The sequence below is a fragment of the Tauraco erythrolophus genome, chromosome 8 (genome assembly GCF_009769465.1).
Source record: "Tauraco erythrolophus isolate bTauEry1 chromosome 8, bTauEry1.pri, whole genome shotgun sequence".
Classification (NCBI taxonomy): Eukaryota; Metazoa; Chordata; class Aves; order Musophagiformes; family Musophagidae; genus Tauraco; species Tauraco erythrolophus.
In genome coordinates, this window is record NC_141472.1 from 2,953,240 (window position 1) to 2,975,363 (window position 22,124).

A 22,124-nucleotide genomic window follows, 5' to 3' on the forward strand; every position below is an offset into this window, starting at 1 on the left:
TTCTAATTTGTGTGAAATATGAGGATGCTCTCTATTTGTACCTCTCTAGTGTGCCAAATTTGGTGTGACGTATCAGTTTTCTTGCCCTGCAGAATTCTACTGCCGCTGTGCTGCCTGGTTACCGAGCCCTCTGCATCCCACAAAGAGTTAGGCCATCACCTTCCTCGTCTTCAGCCTGCAGGGAATGCTGTCCTAGCATGTCACGTGTAGTCGAACTGTTTCTTCCAAGTAGTAAAACTGAGTTTGTGTCTCAGGATCTCTCTGTGGCCCCTTTGTCAAGCGCTCAGTGATGATGTGTCAGGTATCAATAAATGATGGAGGAAAAAATGTCAAACAGACCTTTAAAGGGCTGGAAACTACCTGTGTGTGTGTGTATATATATATATGCACCTTGCTAAGAAACAAAACAATTCCTTGTAGAATCCAAAATTTTACCTTTCTTTCTTACTGACACAAACACTTAAAATTTAGGAATACTTCTTAGTTTAGAATGGTACGACTCTAATGACCTGCCCTATAGATTATATTGCAAAACTACTCCTTTTTTTCCTTTTTTTACATGCAAGACATGTAAAATCAAGTATAGAGCTAAGACGAAAGGAGAAGTGGTCTTTGGGGTTACTTAGTCTGGTGTTGGTGGATTAAACGGGACTGTTGCTGCACTTTGGTAGTGGTTTACATGAATGTGTGTGAGGCTGCTAGAAAATAGATCCTTTATTGTGTATGTGTGTATATTTATACATACACACATTTATATATGCATGTATGTACACAAATAACATCATATTTTATCTGAGTAATTAGCTGTTACTGCAGCATCAGAGCACAGGGGAGAGAACTGTTGTATTTCTCATTCTGAGTTCTTTTTCCTCCTGAGATCATTTATTGCCCATGTCGATTGCTGTGAAACACAATTCCATCTTCCCATTTTTATTCTGTTAGGCCTACCTTTTCCTCAATTCCTTCTTGTAAAAGAAGCTGTCACAGTTTTGTTTATTTGAAAAAATGCCCTTTTCACGTTCCTTGTCTTACAGAGACTTGCTGGTCAAGTATATGTCACCATGTCCTTTATGCATTGATTGCACATGGATTTCATTCTATATTTGAAATGTGCTTTGTCTTCTGCTTCTCCCCTTATGTAGATGTGGTAGCTGCTACTTCAGCCTCAGACAGTCATTGGGAAGAGGGTGTTTTACAACTCTTGTTCTCACCCTTTGGTGTATGGTACAAAAAAATTGTCTAAGTATGTAGCCAGCATTTCTCCCATGCTCAACCATTAGGACACGGGAAAATGTGAAAAATGTGTGATCCATAAAGTAAAACAGCAGATGGAAACAGCAGCATTTGTTTATTCATAGCATTCTTGATGCTGAGCTTTTTCACTTCAAAGGGGGTTGTAAAATAACCAACCAATCAACCTCCCCATCATTTGATCATTTCTCATTTGATAATTTGAAGGCAGACAACAGAAGAGACCTGACTTGCAAAACGGGATTAGTATTTTTTTTCAGAATCGCTTGCAACCAATCCAAGGTAAAAACCTAAGGTATTTCACTGCTGATTTCTTCATTTGCACATCTGAGGAGCTTAAAAAAAAAAAAAAAAAAAGAGTTTGGAAGTTGGTTTGGATTGTATATTTCTGCCTTGCTTCTTCCATGGAAGCACGATCTGGAATCCTTCAGGGAGGGGAAAAAAGAAAATGTCAATAGAAAAAGGTTCCTGAACTATCAGTGCCATCTGGTGATTGCTGATGTACGCGTGGGGTTATTGCACTGATGGAGTTTGGCCCTTTGAAAGGGCATTTCCTACTATCTCTTTACTTGTCCCCCCCTTTTTTTTTCCAGTGATAGGACCTTCTTTGTACATTACACTGCACTTAATGATTTGATTTTTGAACAGAGTCAGCAGAGTCACCTCATGCAGGTCTCAACCCCTGCAAAGACAGCGGGGTGCCTCAGGACGAGCCTTGCCAGCCCCTTACCACCCATTCTTTGCTCCCAGTGTGTATCTATGATGTTTGGAAACTGCAGCCCAGTGGCTCACAGCCTTGTTGTAGCTGGAACTTGGTACCTCTGCCTTTTCCTTTCCGTCCCCAGTTCCTCTTTCTTTCTACAGATGCATTATTTCTTTCCCTTGTTGCCCACACCAATGCCAGTCCTGGTGCCTTTGTGCTCCCAATGTCCCTCCTGCTGTGCTGCTGTTGTCTTCTCTTCCCCTCACCTAGCTCTGTTGGGCTGGGCTCATGCGGGAGCTACGCTCTACCTTACTTCTAATCGGCAGGAATATTTGATACAACATAGGATTCCTGAAGAATGCACAGCGTCAAAATTGGTATTAATTTTTCCTTTACAACAGTGGGTAAGGATCTCTTAAGCCAACTGGCCTTTTACCACTGCTTCTGCCAAGTGTCCTTCTTGCATAACCCTGCCCTCCCCGTAGAAGGCATCTGCGTGCCCTGTAGAACCTGTAAAAGTCAGAGTCGAGCACAGAGCGATAGCACAGTGCCAGCTGATTGCTCCAGTGTCTCTGGATGTGCTCGGCTGTACTCCGCTGCACTCATTTGTTTTGTTTGGTTTTGGGGAAAGGTGCAGGGAGGAGGAAGCTGAGGCAAGTCGAAATGGCATTTGTCTGACCTCAGGACAACTTTTCCATCTATAAGGTGGAGAAACAGTTGTTTAAGTGTCAAGGATGGTGGAACAAAATGGCAAAAATGATGGTGTCTTTCCCGCGTGGGTTGTACCAAATCAGGGGGGAATCCCCCTTCTTGAGAGGAAGAAGTTTACAGCTTGTCATCTTTCTAGTGTAAATAAGTTTGGGAAGAATATTTGGCTAAATCATGGTGAAAGGACAGCTGACCAAATCAGTAGAAACATCTTTCTTCCCTCAATCGGGTGTTTATGCCATTGCCTTTCTTAATAAACAGAAGTTTTCCATTTTTTGTTTAAAAAGTGACCCTGTACAGCTGACTAGATAGCACTGGAGCTTTTCAGAAGTTATCGATGTCCAGTGATTTTAGTGTTATCTGGGTGTGCCAGGGTGATCAGCATTGATTTCTTGCGATAAACATAATGGTTTTCAAAAAGATCTCTTTAACCTTTTTTTGCCATAATCTACGGCAGTGATTAACAGGCAGTGTTCTTCCTCAAAGCCCTTTTGGTTTCAAAATTTAAAAATAAATAGAAAAAGAATCCTTAACGACCAGAGCACTGCTGTTCTTCAGTGGATGGTAGCCAGTAAGGATGCAGGTATAAAAGGAATGGAAAGATGTTTCCAGTATGTCTTGTGAGACAAACGTAGGCATAAAAATTTAAAAGCTAAAAACCTTAGCAAAACGAAAAAAGTACTTTCTGAAGAGTTAAAAGTCTAATTTAAAATAAAGTTGGTTCAAAAATACGGGGGTGGGAGAGCAAAGGAAACAAACTTGCCCCCATGCTGTTTGAAACCTGTAGGATTGTGCTCTGCAGCCACAAGACCACGCGCCGGCGAGGTTTGATGGGTTGCTGGTACTGGGATGCAATGGGGAAGGCTGCAGTGTTTCTCATGAGCTAGCTTTTCAAAACATCTCTTGAAATAAATCTTTTTATTTGCTGCTAACACATAGAGAAAGAGGAAAATAGTCCTTCTTGCAAACAAAAGTAAGAAAATTACATTTAAAATTGTGATGTCCCTCAGGGAGAAGATATCTCTGCTGTATTGTTTAGAGGGATATGTCTCAGCACGGTACCCAGTTTTCAGTATTGGAATATAACTCTCTCGTGGTCTCTAAACGAGGTCACAACACAGTTTGGGGGGAAAAAAAAGAAAACGTAGGGTGTTCTTCTATCGCTGTCCCTGGCTGTAAGTCTCAGTGAAAAATCACATGTATGAAGTGCGTGTGCGCAGCATAAATGTGGAGAAAGAGATTGGAATTCTCAGGCAGTGTGACCCGAGAAATGCCAGGCAAATCCTGTGTCACAGGCAGTGCCAAAAGTCCTTGTATGTGTGGGCAGAAACGTGCACCAGAAGAAACGTAGGAAAGGGGGTTCAGTAAGGTGATGTTTTTAGAAAGATTTGCTGATATCTGTAAAAGCCAAGCAAGAAGCTGCCAGCGGGGAGGGCAGTGAGTAGCTACTAACACCATAACAACTTTCTGCATGTTACTCCTTTCTGATTTAGGAGAGGTTTGCTTCATGGCTTGGGTGTGCATGTAACACGAAGGCCTTAGCTTAGTTCTTACAATAATTTTCCGAGTTTGAGTGAGAAGAAAGGAAGAAAGCAGGTGGTACCGCAGCTTCACAAAGAAGAGCTTTACAAGTGGTTGAAGCAGGGAGAACTGGCTGTATTTAAGCCTGGCATCAGTGGAACATGGCAGCCCGTGTGTCATCCGTGCTGTGCGTCTGTGCCTGTTTTGCCCTTCCTGGTGTGGTTTTGCCGTAACCTCCCGGACTCGTTGCCGTCCATTGGTGCAGCCACGGTGTTATCTGGGAAAAGCCCAACGCTCGGAAGCAGTGGCTTTGGAACAAGTTCACAGAGCCTTTTAGGGAGACGGTTGTATGGTATTCCTGCAGAAAACGATCACAGGGCCCTCATAAAAAAACCTTAGGAATGTTTGTAAAACCTTTTTGACTTCCCTTGAAAAAGGAATATTCGGCTCTCAGCAACAAGACACAGTAACAGGAAAGATGGGAATTCTTCAGCAGTAGCGGAGCAGAGGGGACCACAGCTCACAGCAACCTGTGCCCTGGCAGGAGACGAGGATGCCCGACTTGGTGCTGAAGCTGGAGAACTGTGTGCAGGGCACTCGGTACGCTGCCATGGCTGGTGGGACGGTGGGTGTCTGCCATGGGTGTTGTCTGAGCTTCTGCTGAAATTTGTGTGCTTCTAGTGTTTTTCTGCATCGTTTTTTCCACTTGTGGTTAGCTAATTAATAATTTGCATTAGTTATGGTGAGGGAGTTTATGGAGAAGTGAATTAATACTTCATTTATGTTAAAGAACAACGTGATTGATGTGCTAATTACATGGATACTTGTTCTCAATATTCTGCTTTATTGTATACAAATATGAGGGCCAGCTGCAATAGCAAGCTCTGGTGATATATATACACACAATAACAAGGGCAAGATGGATTATTTTTCAGGTTCATAAAATGTATTTTTTTTCACTGTGTACAACTCAAGACAAGAACTGGAATATCTTCTCACTGGATATGAGGGAGCTGGGAATAGGGGTTCATAAGTGCCTAGTGCTGTGTTGATATCAACTGCTCTTCTGCACAAGTGGTATGAGCACACAGGGCAGTAGTTAAGTTTGAGGATGTAATTAATCCTGCTGACACCAAAATAAATTGCTGTAGTTTGTTGTTCAGCTCTGCTTTGGGGAGCTAATTGTGTGCGTGAAGTTATGTGTGTAACTTAAGTGTTTGAGTTCATTACAGTCAGAACTTAAAGCACAACACAGGATCATATTTTAAAATATTTTAGTGCCACTTCGTTTCTGTATCCCCCTCAATTAGCCTCGTCCTTCCAAACTTGCTGTTTAAACACTTGAATTTGTACAAAGAGCCCAAATTCTTCTATTCCGCTTGTTATATGTGCAGGAGTAGGTCTTAAATAGAGCATTATAAAGCTCCACTATCATATAGCCATATACATGCATAACATGTGATTTATTTATTACTTTTAAGAACAATTTTTAGGTGTATTTTCGCAGACTGAAATATTTTGGTACAGCTACCTTCTGCATTTTCTGACTTGTAAAGCCTTAATGGCCTGAGTACGTTTATCTGTGTGGGTTTACAGAGGTAAAATAAACTAGACCAGATATATTTCAGAAGCTTTAAAAACAGTTTGAAGTAGATGTTTCTATAAATCCCTATTTTATTACTGTAAGTGCAGTTATTTCATGGAACAGGACATAGGGTATTGTTTCCTTTTGCACTGCTGCTCGGTACACACAGCTGATGGGTGGCATTTACAGAGGGAGAATCAAGCACATGAAGCGACTGTTTGCACAGTGCTATATGCTGAAATACTAAGTCAGTCCAAATTCCCATGAACTTTAATGGTATTTTTTTTCTCCTGTGCAAGTCCCATTCAATGAACAAAGGATTTCTGTCGATGACGTTGGTTTTAGCAGCTGGCTGCAGGGATTCAGGCATGAGCACTGCCAAACTCTATCCATGTTCCATGTCTGTTAAGAAATCTCGTGATGTTCAAGAGGCTCCTGTGGCTGTAGCCCCCAACACCGCTTGGAAAGCGTCCCTCTTGCTGACCGCTTGGAAGCTGTAATGAGACTGATGGATAAAAATGAATTTGTTAGAACAAACCTGGAGAAGATGCCATTTCAGGGCAGATGCTGCGTATTACAGGGATGGCTCTGTGATACACAGCACTGCTGCTTTTTTCAGGCCACATAAGGAATTTTGCAAAACCGAGCCCTGGACTTGCTGTGGATGTTCCTTTGGAAGTTTTTGGTGCGAAGTAGGGGAAAAAAAAAAGTTCAACATCTCCATTGTTGGCATTATGAACTTCCACTGCACATAACAAACGGTTCTGCTCTGCGTAAGGTGATACTGAATGGGCACGTGGGAGGGAGCAGTGTGCCCGTCACCTTTACTTCCTCAGCTGAACTTGAGTGCTGGTGTAGCTGGTTTACTGACCGAGACTCTACTTCCAGCTCTCTGTAGCTGTTGTAAGAGATTTTTGTCTGTACAGTTGCCATTTTAAGGTAGAGAGTTTAAGCTTGTCACGCTGAGATTGCTTCCTTTTTTATTCCGCGTGGTAGCGGAACTGATGAGGCTCCTTTTAGATGAGTATAGCTTTATATAGAGTGGTTCCCCTAAAATCTTTTGTTTACTTTTGTTTTTTTGATGTTTCTGTCTAGTGGATATTATTATTTGTTTGTGGTGTGGGTTTTTTTGTAATTTAGATGGGTTTTAATTAGAAAATGAAACCATAGTCATATTCAAATTGAAGTTAATATGATGTGAAGTATTCTGCCAAACCGGAGTAATTAATGGTAATAAAAATAGTCCATGTAATTTCTGATTTAATGGTGATTTAAACCTTTAAGTTTCTGCTTTTGTAACGTTAGAGCAGAATCGTTTGTGTTGTTTTTACTTTAAGCAGTCTACTTTGAAGTACTTATATAGGACGTGTTATTTAGTGCTTTTAGGGTTGCACTAAAGTAATCTAAGATGTGCCTCATTAGTTTTCCTACTACGTGAAATAAAAAAATTGGCAGCATTGGTCTTTAAACTGCATTTTGCACTTCTACAGTTACCATTATTGATGATATTTTTCTCTGACAAATAAGAGTTCCGTCGCGCACTCTGCTTCCTAGAAATTCTTAAATTTACAATAATAAAATACTGAGCTTGCAGTAGGCATGATGAGGGGGTCAGTCTGCAGGGTGCATTGGTGGAGCGTAAGTGGTATTATGCAGATGTTAACATTAGGATGTCTGATAGAGCTAATACATACCATACTTGATCGGATATTTTTGTAAAGCTGATCAAGAATTGGCTTCTAGGTTGCTGGGTTTTAGTTAGTATAAAGGGATTATTTTTAGCTGTACAAAATACTCCAGTATTTTGATTTGGGGGAACTGGTATTTGTACTTCAAAAAAACAAAACAAAACAACAACCCTTCCATGGGCTTTCTGGAGATATTATACAGGTGTCATGCAGATAGATACTGCTGAAAAATATACAGACTCATCGATGGCTGAATGGGTAATCGATGAGAATCCTAACATTTCATCCCAAAGGATTCTCTAAAGCAGCTGTTGTCAACCTTTCGTATGTAGCATGTCAGATTCTGTTCACTAAATAGCCAGTGTCTTGGTGAAAACGTGCAGTAATGCAGATATGCTTACCCTCAAAAGGAAACTATTCTTTGAGGTTGTGCTTCATACCTTTGCTTCATCAGAAGCAAATCTTGCAACTATATACGTGAGATTTTCTGAATTACTTGTGCAAGATGCAGTGCCCTGGTTCATCCGACTTTTTCGTGGACATCATTAGTTTTTTACAGAATATATGGCATAATAATAACATTTCCTGTATGTCTGATGTCAAAAGTAAGCAGAAACCTCTCTCCTCGTTCATAGTCCTCTGGCACCTTAATGATACTCTGACATTTGCGTGGTAAAAAAAAAAAAGGCTTTAGAAAAATTGCTCTTGTCTTTTTGGGGAGCGTTGGTCAGATTCTCAGGGTCCTTGCTGCAAAGCAATTTACCAATCTGGGTTTTTTCCTCTTTCATAAACAGGTATGTGATGCACATGCAGTGGGGCACAAAATGGTGGTAGGTTGGAGGTTAATTAACCAAGGGAGGTTAATGGCAGCAAGCTCGTTCGTAGGCGAACCCCATGGCACAGTATATAATTTAGGGCGTTGGGACCATCGCAAGATTTAGAGCCACTTCTGAACACACAGCTGGCGTTGGTAAATGGTAGCAGATGGTGAGAATGCTAAGAAAGGTGAAAAACTGAAATCTGGAATCCCATCATTTTCATTTGGATGTGATTTGGGAAAAGGCATTTTATTCTGAATATGCTTTGAATTGGAAATTTGTATCTTGCATTACTCTGAGTCTTCAGAGGTTTGTTTTGTGGATGTCAGTAAGTCTTGAAAAGCATCACATTTTCAACAATATGAAGACAACTTTCAGATAACTCCTGCAACTGACTGTAAGGCTCCCTTATGTACCAGAGAGACTCATGCTTACCAGCAGTGATTTCTAATACATATGCTTATATTATTTAAAATTCTGCCAGTCATCTTTAATGCATCTTTATAAAGGCTAGAACCGCCTTACTTAAGAATTTACTGGGTCTGATATGTTATAATTTTTGAATGTGGAGAAATACGTGGCAATCAGGAGATTCGACCATGAAGACTATTATTCAGTGTGTGGTCAGTGTTCTTTACAAGAAATATTTTCAGGATTTTGTCAAAATGTAAATATTGCCTTCATTACTATAATGATATAGGATGATAATGGTATAAGTGGAATTTGTCTGAGAGAAAGGTGAGAAAGCAGCCATACACCTTCCCGTGCCAGGGAGGGCAGCGTGGCATGTCTGGGCATCACAACAGACTTGATCATGGTTGCCTTATGTGTATTATGTTCTGGTGACCAAAACATCACTTGAATCCTGATCACTTCAATGTAATATGTGTATTCCATTCCATTTTTGCAGGTGTACTACACTGAAGAGCTGTAAGTATTCAGGAAATAAGATCATTTGACTCATTTTCTGTGTTTTATAGGGCTGGATAAATGTCACAACTGCTATAAAACACACAAAGGTTTGGTTTTGTTATTGTTGTTTGGATTTTTTTTGGTTTTGTGTGTTGTTTTTTTTTTTTTTAATCTCTAACTGACAGTACTTGGAATATGTTTTCACCTTTTGTGTGTGTGTCCATGTCTCAGAATGAATAAGTCTATTACTTCTTCTATCCCAAGTTCTTTTTCACTGTATATGCTAGAAGTTGAAGGGAATCCTGAGACCCATTTCTAATTTTCATAAAGAAATGTGGATCTGGGTCTCTCTAAGTTTGTTTTCCAGTATGGAAGAGCTTTGCTTTCTGCTTTGTTCCCCGTAATGCCTATGAAGAGCAAATTGTGGGGGAAGGCGGGGATAGAATTTGCCAAATATGCCAAATATCACATAGCAAATATTTTAGAAATCACATGGTCTTAAAGGGCTTAGCTTTGCCCAGGGCAGTAATATTTTTCTGCAAATGATTGTACGTAATTCCATAGCAGAGCCAGGATCTGCAAATGAAAAAATATGACTTGATTCTCCTCAAACAGCATTATTTTATTCTAGTCTCACAAAAAATTTCAGGAATTCGTAACCTCAGTTCATACTGTCTGGGAAGATTAATCCATAGAAGTGTTAAGGAATGATATGGTAGAATCGATCAGTCAGTAAGCCTGTAATTCTGTAAGTCAGTCTTTTCTGTGGATATTGTCTCCCTGATATGGTAAACAGAGTATAATGTGCAGCTGGAGAGCGAAGCTGGCCTGATTCAAAGTAACGTTCTGCAAAACTAAGAAGTGGATAATGAACTATCGTAACAAATTAGCAGAGCAAATGGTGGCTTTTCTGGCATTTAAGGTTTTAAAATATGTATTGTGCGCCTTTCTAAAGGATAAATTTTACTACAAACCAATGTGATCGATTGGGCACAGGAACCTCTTGGTTGAACTCCACAGTCTGTGTTTCATGTTGAGAATTTGCTTAGGAAATCAGTTCCGTTCCACGTTTTCATTAGCAGCGAGAGTGATGGAATACAGAATAGCTTGTAAAATATGCAGATGACACCAAGCTCTGAAGAGTTGCAAATACCTTTCTGTATCAGATCAGAATTCAAAATAAACTTGGCAAATTGGAGAGAGGGTCTGAAATCAGCAAGATGAAATTCACTAAAGTGAAGTGCCATAGTATATATTTAGGAAAAAATTCAGATACACAAATACAAGATAGGGAAAACTCGTCAAGAGAGAAAAATGAGTAACAAAGTCAACAATGCATTGCTGTTGCAAACTAAGGAAATGTAAGTCTGGAATGTGTGGAGAGGGATGTGATATCTGTAAGGTTGGGTAATTATTCCAAAGTAAGGTTAGTGAGGTCTGAGTTGACATATTGTATCCATGTTTGGTCATGACTTTTTAAAAAGTTTAGAAAACTGCATCAGTTAGAGAATTGAGTTTGCCTAATTTAAGACGATGTTAGTAACAGCCATCTGATATATAAAGACTTCAAGACAAAACCAGAGAGAAGGAGTTCTCCGTATTCCTGAAAGAAGAATTAAGGGAAATCTCTGTAATTTGCATTCGGAATGATGAGGGTTGTGTTTTAGAAAAGGCTTTTTGAAGTGTGAACCTCAGAAAAAGCCACCTGGAGGTGTTGTAGAACCTCTTTTCCGAGTAAACGTTATACAAATGTATGTTGAGTGGGTCTATGGAATCCTTCCTTAGCACTAGGTGATGCCTTTGATCATGTGTTCCTGTAATTCCATGCAGGAGATGACAGTAGAGCAAATAGCTTGAAAAGCTTTTCTCTTGAAACATCAGGGAAAAGTTGAACAGCCTTCTTGAGTGGAGAAAATTGCACAGCCGTTGGGGCAGGCAAACTACTCAGCAGAGCTTTGCAGGCCGCGCGGGGTCTGCAGCCCACCACTTAGTCATGGGACTGGAGAATCACCATGATCCGTTCTGAACCTGAAATCCATTTCTGTCTCATACATACATCCCTGGTTATGAAGATGGTCAGAGGAAGAACGTGATTTACAGCAGTCAACTTTGCTTCTTAGTCCTAACTGTGAAGAAACTATTTATTTATGGAACTTTCTTCCCACCAGAGTTTCCATTCATTCTGTTGATGGAAGCATTCTTCAGCATTAGGGGACCGAAATAGAGCACAGAGCGTAATACCCTTCCCTGCCTTCAAAAATGAGAAACGAACACGAGAGGGGAAACTGACCTTGAAAAGTTAATGCTTTGGTTTCTTATTAATTTAGGAATGTGAGTTGACAGTTTGATGCTCTAATTGCAAGTTATACTTTTAGCTATTTTCTTTTATCAACCTCGATAATTTAACAGAATTTACCAACTGGCAAGTTTCAAGTCTTTTTCGTTCCAAACTCTGATACACCACAACGCTGCTCCTAATCATCTGTGAAAAAGCTGCCGTGCAACAGAAGGCTGGGAATTGCTAACAATAATGATGAAAACTAATTCAAACCAGGCCACAGGTAGAAGCTTTTGCGAAAGCAATCTGAATCTTTTCAACCTGGTCAAGCTAAAATTGCCTTTTAGAAAAGCAGATTGTTTTTCATTACAAAGCAAGACAAGCTTCTGTCTGGGTCCCCAACAAGTACCTAATGCCCAGGTCAAAAAAAAAGGCAACAATTATATGTTGAATAGGGAAAGTTTTGTGCAAGTTTGCCTACATTGCCTTTCCCTTTGCTTTTCTGCCCGCGAAGTGTAAAAATGTATGGGCTGTTCCTTTGCCAAGGTTTGCTCGTGGTCTAACCCAAGTTATCTATAGCCTCTTGCCAGCTCCTCTAGAGAGATGCCCTGTGAGCCACAATCTCCTTCAGAATTAGCTTCAAGGCTCTGCAGATCTACGTTAAGCCTGTTTTGAACACTGTAATTTAATACTCGTATGGGACTGCCTTTCCCTAAAAGAAAATAATTCAGCGTATTTCATAAAGGGAGTGATAGTAAAAGATTAGCTACATGGTGATGGGCGGTATGAATCATGGCATAAATCATTTCAGGAGAGGAAGTCCAACTTTTGCTCCAGTGGGAAGAAATTAGGAAGGGATGTTGATATTTTAACATTTTAATTGCATCTACTTTTTTGTTGCTACTTTCATTCTCTTTTTTGTTCCTTTTTGGCTTAATTAATTCTCCTTGAAGTGTGCTGAGTACCTGGTAAGTTGACTAAGCTTGGAAAACTTATTCAGATACAGACAAAAGAAGAGCTCGTGAGCTACCGGAGTCACAGGGAATGACTCCTGAGTTTGTTTGTTTGTTTTTTTTAAAAGCACCCTCATTCTTACAAAAAACAACCCAAACTATTTGATGTCTGTTGTTCTATTCACAGCTTTGTCATCATCTGAACTGTGTGACAATTTAAATAAAGAAATAAATAAATATTAAAAAAAAAAAAAGGCAAAAAACCCACATGGATTCTCCAGACTGAAAATAAACAGTGGCTTTCTCTTCGGAATAAGTTGGAGATCTGTTAGTTGCCTGCTGCTTTGGTTTAAGGCAGGTTAGAAATGCACTGTTTCTGCAATGTGTAACAGCTGATGTTGTAGACTAAGTGATTATTTTTCGGCCAGCAGTAATTATCAACAACCTTGTAAGCAAAAGGAAGGAATGAGTAAGTAAAGATTCTCTAAGAAGCGATTTAGATTCATGCCAGTTGTTATTAACAAGCTTTCTAGATAAAATCTTAATGTTAGGTTGCAGAGGTTTGTAGTGCACATGACTATAAGACATAAACAATTTGCATGTTATTATATAGGTTCTAGAAAAATCCTTTTTCTCTCATCTGGTTAAGGACTCTCTCTTGAAAAGGATTATGTATGTTTTGAAGTTAATACGCTGTGAAATCATCAGGGCTCCCAATACTACGTAATTGTGCGTATATCTTCAACAGACTGAGACCTCAATAAAACACATGCAGATCAACAGGATAGTTTTGAAATTTTCCTAAGATTTGATGCAGGGCCAAACTTTGTTAAGAAGAAAATGATTTTAGACTGGCCCAGCATGTAGATAATCGGATCGAATGCGGTAAAACCCAGGAAGGTTACAACGCTTTGCTAACACAAATTAGTGCATTGATAATTGCACACGGAGTGGATAAACAGAAGGTGATCTGAGACAGAGCATCAAAAAATGGACATTATTAATTTTCTACTAAAACTGTGTCTACATCTGTGAGTTATAATGCTGTGTTTAGTAAGGTTATTTGTGGAGGCATTGTATGTTACACGGAGTTGTTCACTTCCTGAAGTTGTTTTTTGTTGAGAGCAGAGCTGGTTTTGGCAAGTTGGAAAGTGTGTGAATTTATTCTGCTTCTTCACAAGAATAAATATATTTGCTACTGCTGTATAGCCAAGATTGAAGATTTTTGTGTGCATGGTGAATAGAATAAGTAAATTAGCTAGCACTGTAAATTATCAAGTCTTTTGGCCTTTAAGTTTCTGGAAGACTATTTTCTAATTATTTTCTAAGATGTACAAAGATCTACTGGGCGGTCTAGAAGGTTAACTTTTAGGTATGTTGAGATCCTAGCAAGTTTTCTCCCTCCCAAATCCTGAGTCATAGGAGCTTGGGAACCAGCCAGGAATTTTGCTAGACAGGATAGAGGTTTTTAAGCATTGCTGTGAGTGAGATCTACCACTGACTTCCAGAGGGGCATTTACATAAATGAAACAAAAGATACAAGCTTTGTGCTATGAGTATTTTCCCCTATTTACGTTCTTTTTGTGTTTTTTTTTCTTTATCCTTTTTGTGTTTGTGTTTTTTTTCCTTTATCCTTTTTGTGTTTGTTTTTTTTTCTTTATCCTTTGTGTTTGTTTTAGCTGGTTTTAGCTGACAAAAATCCATTTTGTCATGAAAAGATAGATTTTAAGACCTCAAACAGGAATGCAAAGCTTTTCAGTTATGCTACCTTTGCATAATAAAACCCCCAATTAAACGTCGGGGTGATAATTATTGCTGAAGTATGCTGGCAGGTGAGACTGGATCACTCAAGCCAAGGTTAAAAGGTGGTGGAAATAACTCTATTAGGAGGATGTTGCTCAAAGAATGCATATTAAGATAAGTTGTAGAGGGCAAATTAGGCTTTTGCAATGCGTTTGGTTTACATTTATTGGTGGGTCAGTCCTGGCTGAAAGCCAGACGCCCACCCAGCCGCTCGCTCCCCCTCCTCGGCAGGGCAGGAGGAGAAAACGGGCTGGAAAAGAGCAGAGTTTGAGATAAAAGACAACTTGCTGCCGCAGGCAAAACAGGCTCGACCCGGGGAAAGTTAGTTCCGTGTGTTGCCGGTTGAGATGGATTCGGGTAGTGAGGAACAAAGGCGAACAAGGCGGCAGCCGTGGGCTGCGATTCCTGTCAGGAAAATCCACTCCAGCAGGCGATGACCCGCTCCAGCGCCATGGAGCTCCCGCTTCTCCCGGCCTTGGTGCTTCCCGTTATTTTTGTTCCCTCTTCCTCTCTCTGCCCAGCGTTTGCTGCCTGTTTTCGCTGCGTTTTGCCGGTGTCGCCGATGGCTCCGCCATGCCCTGCCGTGGGTCCGTACCCGGCGCGGGGCAGCACCCGCCTCTCGGGACAGAAGCAGCTCCTGCCGGCGGCTCCTCCTGCACACCCTCTGCAAAATGCTGCTTTTTCCTTTTGTTTTCCCTCATTCCCGTGCTGCCATCACTGCATGCGGGGGCAGATAAGAGATATGCCAACAGGTGTTGCAAACAACGGGATTAATTTTCCTTTCGCTCCCTCTCTGCTCACAAACTGAAGGGATTCTCCTGCCTGCCAGCTGTTGCCTCTCATGATGGACCTTTGTATCGATTCGAATTTTTTTTGTGTGGTCTTCTGCCTCTCTACCTGCCATCACTTTAGTGACTGACCTCGTGGATCGTTAGATCCCCGGAGCGCGGTGCCGAGGGGAGGGAGCGGTGCCGATCCTCCGGAAACGCGGCCGCGCCGGGCACCCGACGGAGCGGCGGTGGATGTGGCGCCTCAGAAGCTGTCATGAACACAGGAGGTGGAAAAATATGCTGAGGTGGTGCAATCTGCCCATCCATTGCTGCAGAAACTGGTGCGAATGGTGCGGTTAACTTGCCTTGGGTCTCGGAGCGGCTGGCTGGTGACCACTGGAATTGGGACTGGAATAGGGTTTTGGCTTTTACAAACTCTGTAGATTTTTAGGGCGCACCCCAGCAATATAATGAAGCACATGCCTGTGAACAATATCACTGATTTCAATAGGGCTGCTCATGTCCTTGTATTTAAGCACGTACTTGTTGCTTCGTGTTTGAGATCGTAATCAGCAGCCATCGTGCGTTAGGTCATGCCTTCAAAACTCGCTCTGCTCTTCTGTTCCAGCACATCTAGAGAGCCTGATGGTAGAGTAAGAAATACCTGCACTTTCCCAACAGTTTCCACTGTACAACTGAGGTTTTCAGCCATTTATAACTTCACCCAAATGTAACTGCTCAGACTGAAATCTCCTGCGCCAGTTATCATGAGCAAGACTGAATTTTCGTGTAAGAAAATGTTAGCTAAAATGTTTCTGTGACCAAGAAAAATGTGTGTGGGTTTTTTTTCCAGTCTAGGAGGAACTCTGCTGCTCTCCTATTTTGGAGCAAGAAATGCAGCAGAAGAGCTTTTTGGTCTGAAAGCAGCTACTGGCATTAACAACAATCCTCTTTGTCAGTATCTGGGAATTCAAATAAATTTGATCCAATCATGAAGTTCTAAAAATTATCTATTGCAAGTCATATTCAGTACAATGCTCTATTAGAATTTGGCAGCTAAATGCTGTCTATATTGAGAACATACTTTTCTATATAACTCCTATATGTGAAACCACAGAAAACTCAATTTTGTCCTTCTTTCTGCCACAGAGCGATTGGGTGAGGCTGGATAAGTCACTTAGAGTACTAAGTTAATTAATTTTGCGTTCTTCATTCTCAGAGTGCCTAATTTTGAGACTATTTAGGTTAGGTTTTTATTTCTGGACTCCTCCTGTTCCTGCAGTCTCCTGAGATCTGTAGGAAGCTAGTGAAAAAGGCTGGATGTGCGGTGATTTTGTGAGATCTTTTAGCCGCTAACATTATTTTAAAATTATAGACATTTTTGTCTGCCTTACATCTGTGCAATTGTGTTTAACTGCTGTTACGCCTTAGAAAAGGTTTGAGTTGATGCTTTTATTGTTTTATAATTGCTCTTCACATATAAGCACTGTCTATTTTGTGCATCGAAGGAACCGGGCCTCGGTAGGAACATTGCTACCGTAGGATTTGAAGGAACCTCAAGGCACCAACCAAGTCCATGTTCCTAACCATGATGGAAGTAATCTACCTAGGTAATACGTGATAGGTGTGCTGAGAGCTTTAACAACGGGCTAATGCTGGCAGATGGCTATCAGTTCCAGAAACCTTCAGAAACCTGGTTGCCAGAAAGTTTTCCTTCACATCCAACTGAAATCTCCCCTGCCTCAGTGCCGTGTAGTTAGTGTTTGTATTAGAACAAGCACACAGTTAATGTCACGCAGACAGCTGTGGGTTTAACACTTTTTAACCTGAAGGTTGATTTTTGTATGTGTGAAACGATCAAACGTAGTACACACTGAGACTGAAAGTATTTTACATCTGAAGATACCATATTTTTATTTATGGCTTAGTCAAAATAAATTAAAATAATCAATGATAGTTTTGAAAGCATATTACTGGGAGCACTGTATATCTACCATGGCAAGTGCTGAAGAGATGAGAATGTTTTATAATGCTAGAATGAGTGGTGTAAACATGGGTATTTATATACTAAACAGCAGCAAATCTCAGAGTTTTTTGGGGTTTTTTTGGTAAGGTTTTTTTTTTTCCCTTGGCCAAGTCTGCTCTGATTCCACTGCTATCCCAGAAGAGGAGGAGGAGGAGAAAAATAATGTTCCTATCACACATATCCCATTATTGATTTTCATTCCGATCTACCCAAAGTCTTCGGTGCTGGAAATAATTAGACCCTGTGAACAGAGATGAAGCAAAAATCTATATAATACTGGATTGCCAGAAATGAAGACAAGGGTGCCTAATTAATGTTGCATATAGAACGCCTTTTGGATGAATGGACTTCCCTTTCTGAGAAGCAGCTCAACAGTGGTTATGTCACAAATTTGCTGTTAATTAAATAGCGTTTGCTGTGTGCCTCTAAAAATGGCACGGAGGAAAAAAAACATTGGACAGCAGCAGCATTTTACAAGAGCTCTGCAATGAAAAGAAAAGCCTGTGAAAAATGAACTTGTGGGCTTCCTGCTGATGGCAAAATATTTTCTTCCATATGAAATCAACTTTACAGATTGTCTCAAAGCGCTTTAGGAACCTCTAGACAGTGGAGAAGTTTGAACATTTGAAAAGTTGGACGGGAAGTGTGTTCGGAGGGTTAAGGCCAGGAAAAATATTCCTGGGAACTGAGGCAGGATGAAAGAGAGCACAACTCCATCGTAGGCAGCTGCTGCCAAGCCAGTGGTTAAGGAGTGCTCGGAAAGTGAGTCAGGAGCTGGAGGAAGCCAGCAGATGAACTTTTCTTTGTGTGAAAGGTAGACTGAGGGTGTTTTAACACATCTTGGGAACTGAGAAGGCAGATTATGTAGGAAGAATGTAATTCCATGGGCTGGAATGTAATTCCACGGACTGGAAGGGGAAAAACTGGAGGATATCCGAAGTATCTGAAATAGATTAAGAGAAAAACGTAAGCTGGATCTATATGACAGGCTTGTTTGTTTTCTTCAAGTAACACAAAGATAAAGTTGTTCCCAAACCAGAGAAATCCAGACTTTTAACTGCATCATAGACAGGCCTGAATTGGTGGTTCAGCATCCTGCAGCAGCAGGTGCTGTCAGTGGTTTTGCAGCGGGCATCCTCTCCTCCCTCTCTAGTCTTCCTGAATCTGCTTCCGTTCCTTTTTCCCTTCCTGTATCCAGAGGAGCTTAGGACCTTGTTGCTAGCTAGTAAAAGATGCTCCTGCACTGGTCTTGCTTCTGTGTGGTGCATGACCAGGTGCATGCCAGTGAGAAGGCTCCTCAATGTCTTAGAGGCTGAGAGAAGAGTGTGTGTCGCAGCCCTGATGGATTCATAGAATCATAGAATCACAGAATGGTTTGAGTTGGAAGAGACCTCAAAGATCATCCAGTTCCAACCCCCCTGCCATGGGCAAGGACACCTTCCACTACACCAGGTTGCCCAAAGCCTCATCCAACCAGGCCTTGAACACTTCCAGGGATGGGGCATCTACAACTTCTCTGGGCAATGTGTTCCAGTGCCTCACCACCCTCAGAGGGAAGAATTTCTTCCTTATATCTAATCTAAATCTCCCCTCTTTCAGTTTGAAGCCGTTGCCCCTTGTCCTATCACTACACGCCCTTGTAAAAAGTCCCTCTCCAGCTTTCCTGTAGGCCCCCCTTAGGTACTGGAAGGCTGCTAGAAGGTCTCCCCGGAGCCTTCTCTTCTCCAGGCTGAACAGCCCCAACTCTCCCAGCCTATCTCCATAGCAGAGGTGTTCCAGCCCTCGGATCATCTTCGTGGCCTCCTCTGGAGCTGCTCCAGCAGCTCCATGTCCTTCTTGTGCTGGGGACTCCGGAGCTGAACACAGTATTCCAGGTGGGGTCTCCCGAGAGCAGAGCAGAGGAGCAGAATCCCCTCCCTCGACCTGCTGCCCACGCTGCTTTGGATGCAGCCCAGGACACGGTTGGCTTTCTGGGCTGCCAGCGCACGGTGCCGGCTCTTCTTTATAGTTATTAGCCCACTTATTTTTCTGTGAAGCTGGTCTCGTTTTTAGCAGTCCCCAGAATAACAATGCTACGTGCCTATGCATGCTGCGGGAAATAAGAGTGTTATTTTGGGATTTTTGGTGTGTCAGAGGTCTCTGATAGCAGAGGGGATTGGGGAGAGTTGTTCTCATCCTGTAATTTGCAGGCCACTGGCGTACCTTCTTTCAGCCTTTAATTTTCTCCTTTTATCTCTATTCCCTCTTTGCTCTTCTAGGTATCTGTTTTGGCCAATCTAAGTGATACGATTGCTCTCTGTGCATCTCTGGAGAATTTAAATAGCATCATTCCCTCCTTCTCTTTTCTCCCTATAAATGCAAAGGAAGCTTCTCTTCTCTAGGCAAAGATGGAAACCTTTTTTTTTTTCCCGAAGAAACTAGGGATTGAGTAAAACCCAGGCTCCTTGGTCAAGCAGATGAATTCAGCTGACGAATCCGTAGGAATCTTCCTAGGCTGTGCCTTAAGCTGCAAGGATAGATGTGTTTTCTGATGAAAATCCGGTTGACATAAATATGTTTTTAGCATGGATTTGATAAAGGGAATTATTTTTCCCGATATAGTAGAAGCTGTGGTTCTGGTTTAGGAATTTTATGAAGTAATTTGAGTGCAAGAAAAAGGTACTATTAAAAAAGAGATTTTTGTTATAATATGTCTTCTAAGGCCTCTCTTTTCTTCCCATTTGGCTGCTCAGCATCATCTCCTTCTACTCAGATTCTGTTTTAATAAGTGTTTTCTCTGCCAACTGTCGACTCTACACAACTGAAATAGGTGCACACACAGGTTGTGATTCCTCTCCCCATCGTTGCATCTTGATTCTGAACTCTGGATTTAATCTATTTAAATAATCTCCTGGCACTTAAGTCAAGTCCTAGATACTTTTTGGTTTTCAAATATAGTAAAGCATTACAATAATTTAATTAAATAACCAAATCTGTATGAAATACTCTACTTGTTATCTTTCCAACAGATTTATTTTCTTCCCTGGATTCATTTTAAGCTACACTGCAGTTGCCAAATCAAAAATAATGCGAGTGTTCAGTATAGGGGTGTGATAAGTGTATGATTTCCATTACGTCCCAGTGTGCTACATAATAAAAAAGGAAAACATGTAACACATTCTGAGTATAGAATTGAAATGGATTTTCTGATCTAGTCCCAGTGAATAGGTGCTAAAGTGATGGCAAAGACTGTAGCTCCTGGACTGTAATTATCATTTGAGTTATTTCTCAGTGGTAGGAGACTTTAGACCTGTGGGCACAATGAGAAAATAAAATAAAAAACGACAAGGAGTCCTTTTGTCCTTTTTCTCTTTTTCTGTCAGCAGCAGGCTGACAAGCTGAGGCTTTTGAAGTTATTTTGGGTGTGAGAAAAAGTGATTCCCATTGGTTCTGCTTGTTCCTGTGTTATGCTGTTGCATGTTTGTAAGAACATAATCTAACCAAGTATTTTAAAACATATTTGAGTCTTTTCTTCAAGTGGAACTTCCAAGAGAGTGTGAAAACAGGTCTGTTTTCACCCAAGTCCGTCTTGTTTTGTTGTTTTCCTCAGTAGCAGCAGAAGCTCATCTATGTAGCATGTATTTTAAATTCTTATAAGCATAGAAAGCATCACTGCTTGTTCAGTCCCCCCAGAGTCAGAGTCCTCTGTAGCTGTTGGCTTAAGTTAAATGAATAATCGAACCTCACTACTGGGTGTTTCCCATAAAATGGAATTGATGCAGAATGTCACCTGCCTTTCTTTTCTCTTGCAGCTTGGCTTTACATCCCCAAAAAGACATCTTGGTCACTGGCAGTGATGACCACCTCTGGAAAATGTGGGCTTTACCGGATGGGAACATCATCATGACAGGTGAAGGTCACGCTGATTGGCTTTCGGGCTGCTGCTTCCATCCAAGGTTAGTGCAAACAGTCCCCTGAATGAGCACTAATCCCTCCTGGGAAGTGCTTGTTTGCTCTTCCTTCCTTCACTGGCCTGCTTTGATGACTTTCTATTCTCAGTGTAACCCTGCGCTCTCTGCTGAATTTCCAAACATGTAGATAAATGTTCCTCTGGCTTTCAGTGTGTTGACTTAAGATTGATTGCTTTTAGTATTTTGTACATCTTAAACTTTGTCCATGTGCCAGTGCACGTAACAAGGAGTAATAAGCTTTTTAGGTCTCGCTGTATTCATTTTCTCCGTGTTCATGCACTACACCAAACACGGTTCCATTATTTATAATACAGAAAAGTTGATTTCTTGTGTTAGGCATTATTTGTCATATGACTAAAAATATTTGAGTTTGCCTAGAGAATAAGAATATGAGCTTTTCTCCCTTCTCTTTATACAGATTTATACAGAATTAATAAATGAAAGTGAACATTGAAAATAATAAATATTTAGGTTACAAGGGTCATGGAAATAGGCTAAACATGAAGTAGATTTATTGGTCATTCAGTTGAAAAATAAAATGCCATTTTACTGTCAAAAAAAAAAAAGGTTTTCATTTGTTACGACTGAGTCTGTGTATGTTTTATTTTGCATCAGATTTGTGAGGCTGCAGTTATAATAGAGTTCTTCACTGCTAATATCATAAAGGTCTGCCAGGCTACTCACCTCAGGTTCATTTCTAAAAAGAGCATTATTAAACCCCTAACCTTGTATTTTCATTTATTTTATGAAGCAATATTAACTTTTTCCTTCATGAGAAGGAAAAGTACCTAATTTCATGGTTCCTCCTGATTTCTGATATGGTAGTGAGTTAGCTAACGCACACACGGTCCTCTGAACACAAGAAAATCCCCTCCCTCTTTTCCAAGCCTCAAGAACATGGAGTCATGCTTTCTGGGATGAATTAAACATGCATTTACCCTTTTCTTGCATCTCTTACTCCTATGAAACACGGGCTTTTTCTTAAGCTGCTGCCTTTCACAACGTTCTCTTTTTCATGTACATATCCTTAGAAACAATTTTATATATTTAAAAGAAAACATTAATATTTGACTTAAATAATTACATATAATACAGGAGGAGAGAAATGAAAAGCTCAGCTTCTTATTTTAAGGTGGTAGGAAAATTTTCCCATTACTG

General features: G+C 40.8%; 1 protein-coding gene across 1 annotated transcript in view; it reads left to right on the plus strand.

The window, feature by feature from the left end:
- The window catches only part of SPAG16 (sperm associated antigen 16), a 402,571-nt gene that overhangs the window by 169,735 nt on the left and 210,712 nt on the right, over positions 1-22,124 (plus strand). Inside the window, exon 11 of the mRNA XM_086615835.1 lies at positions 20,808-20,951. Coding sequence (XP_086471961.1) covers positions 20,808-20,951 — 144 coding nt within the window. The remainder of the gene's footprint in view (positions 1-20,807; positions 20,952-22,124) is intronic.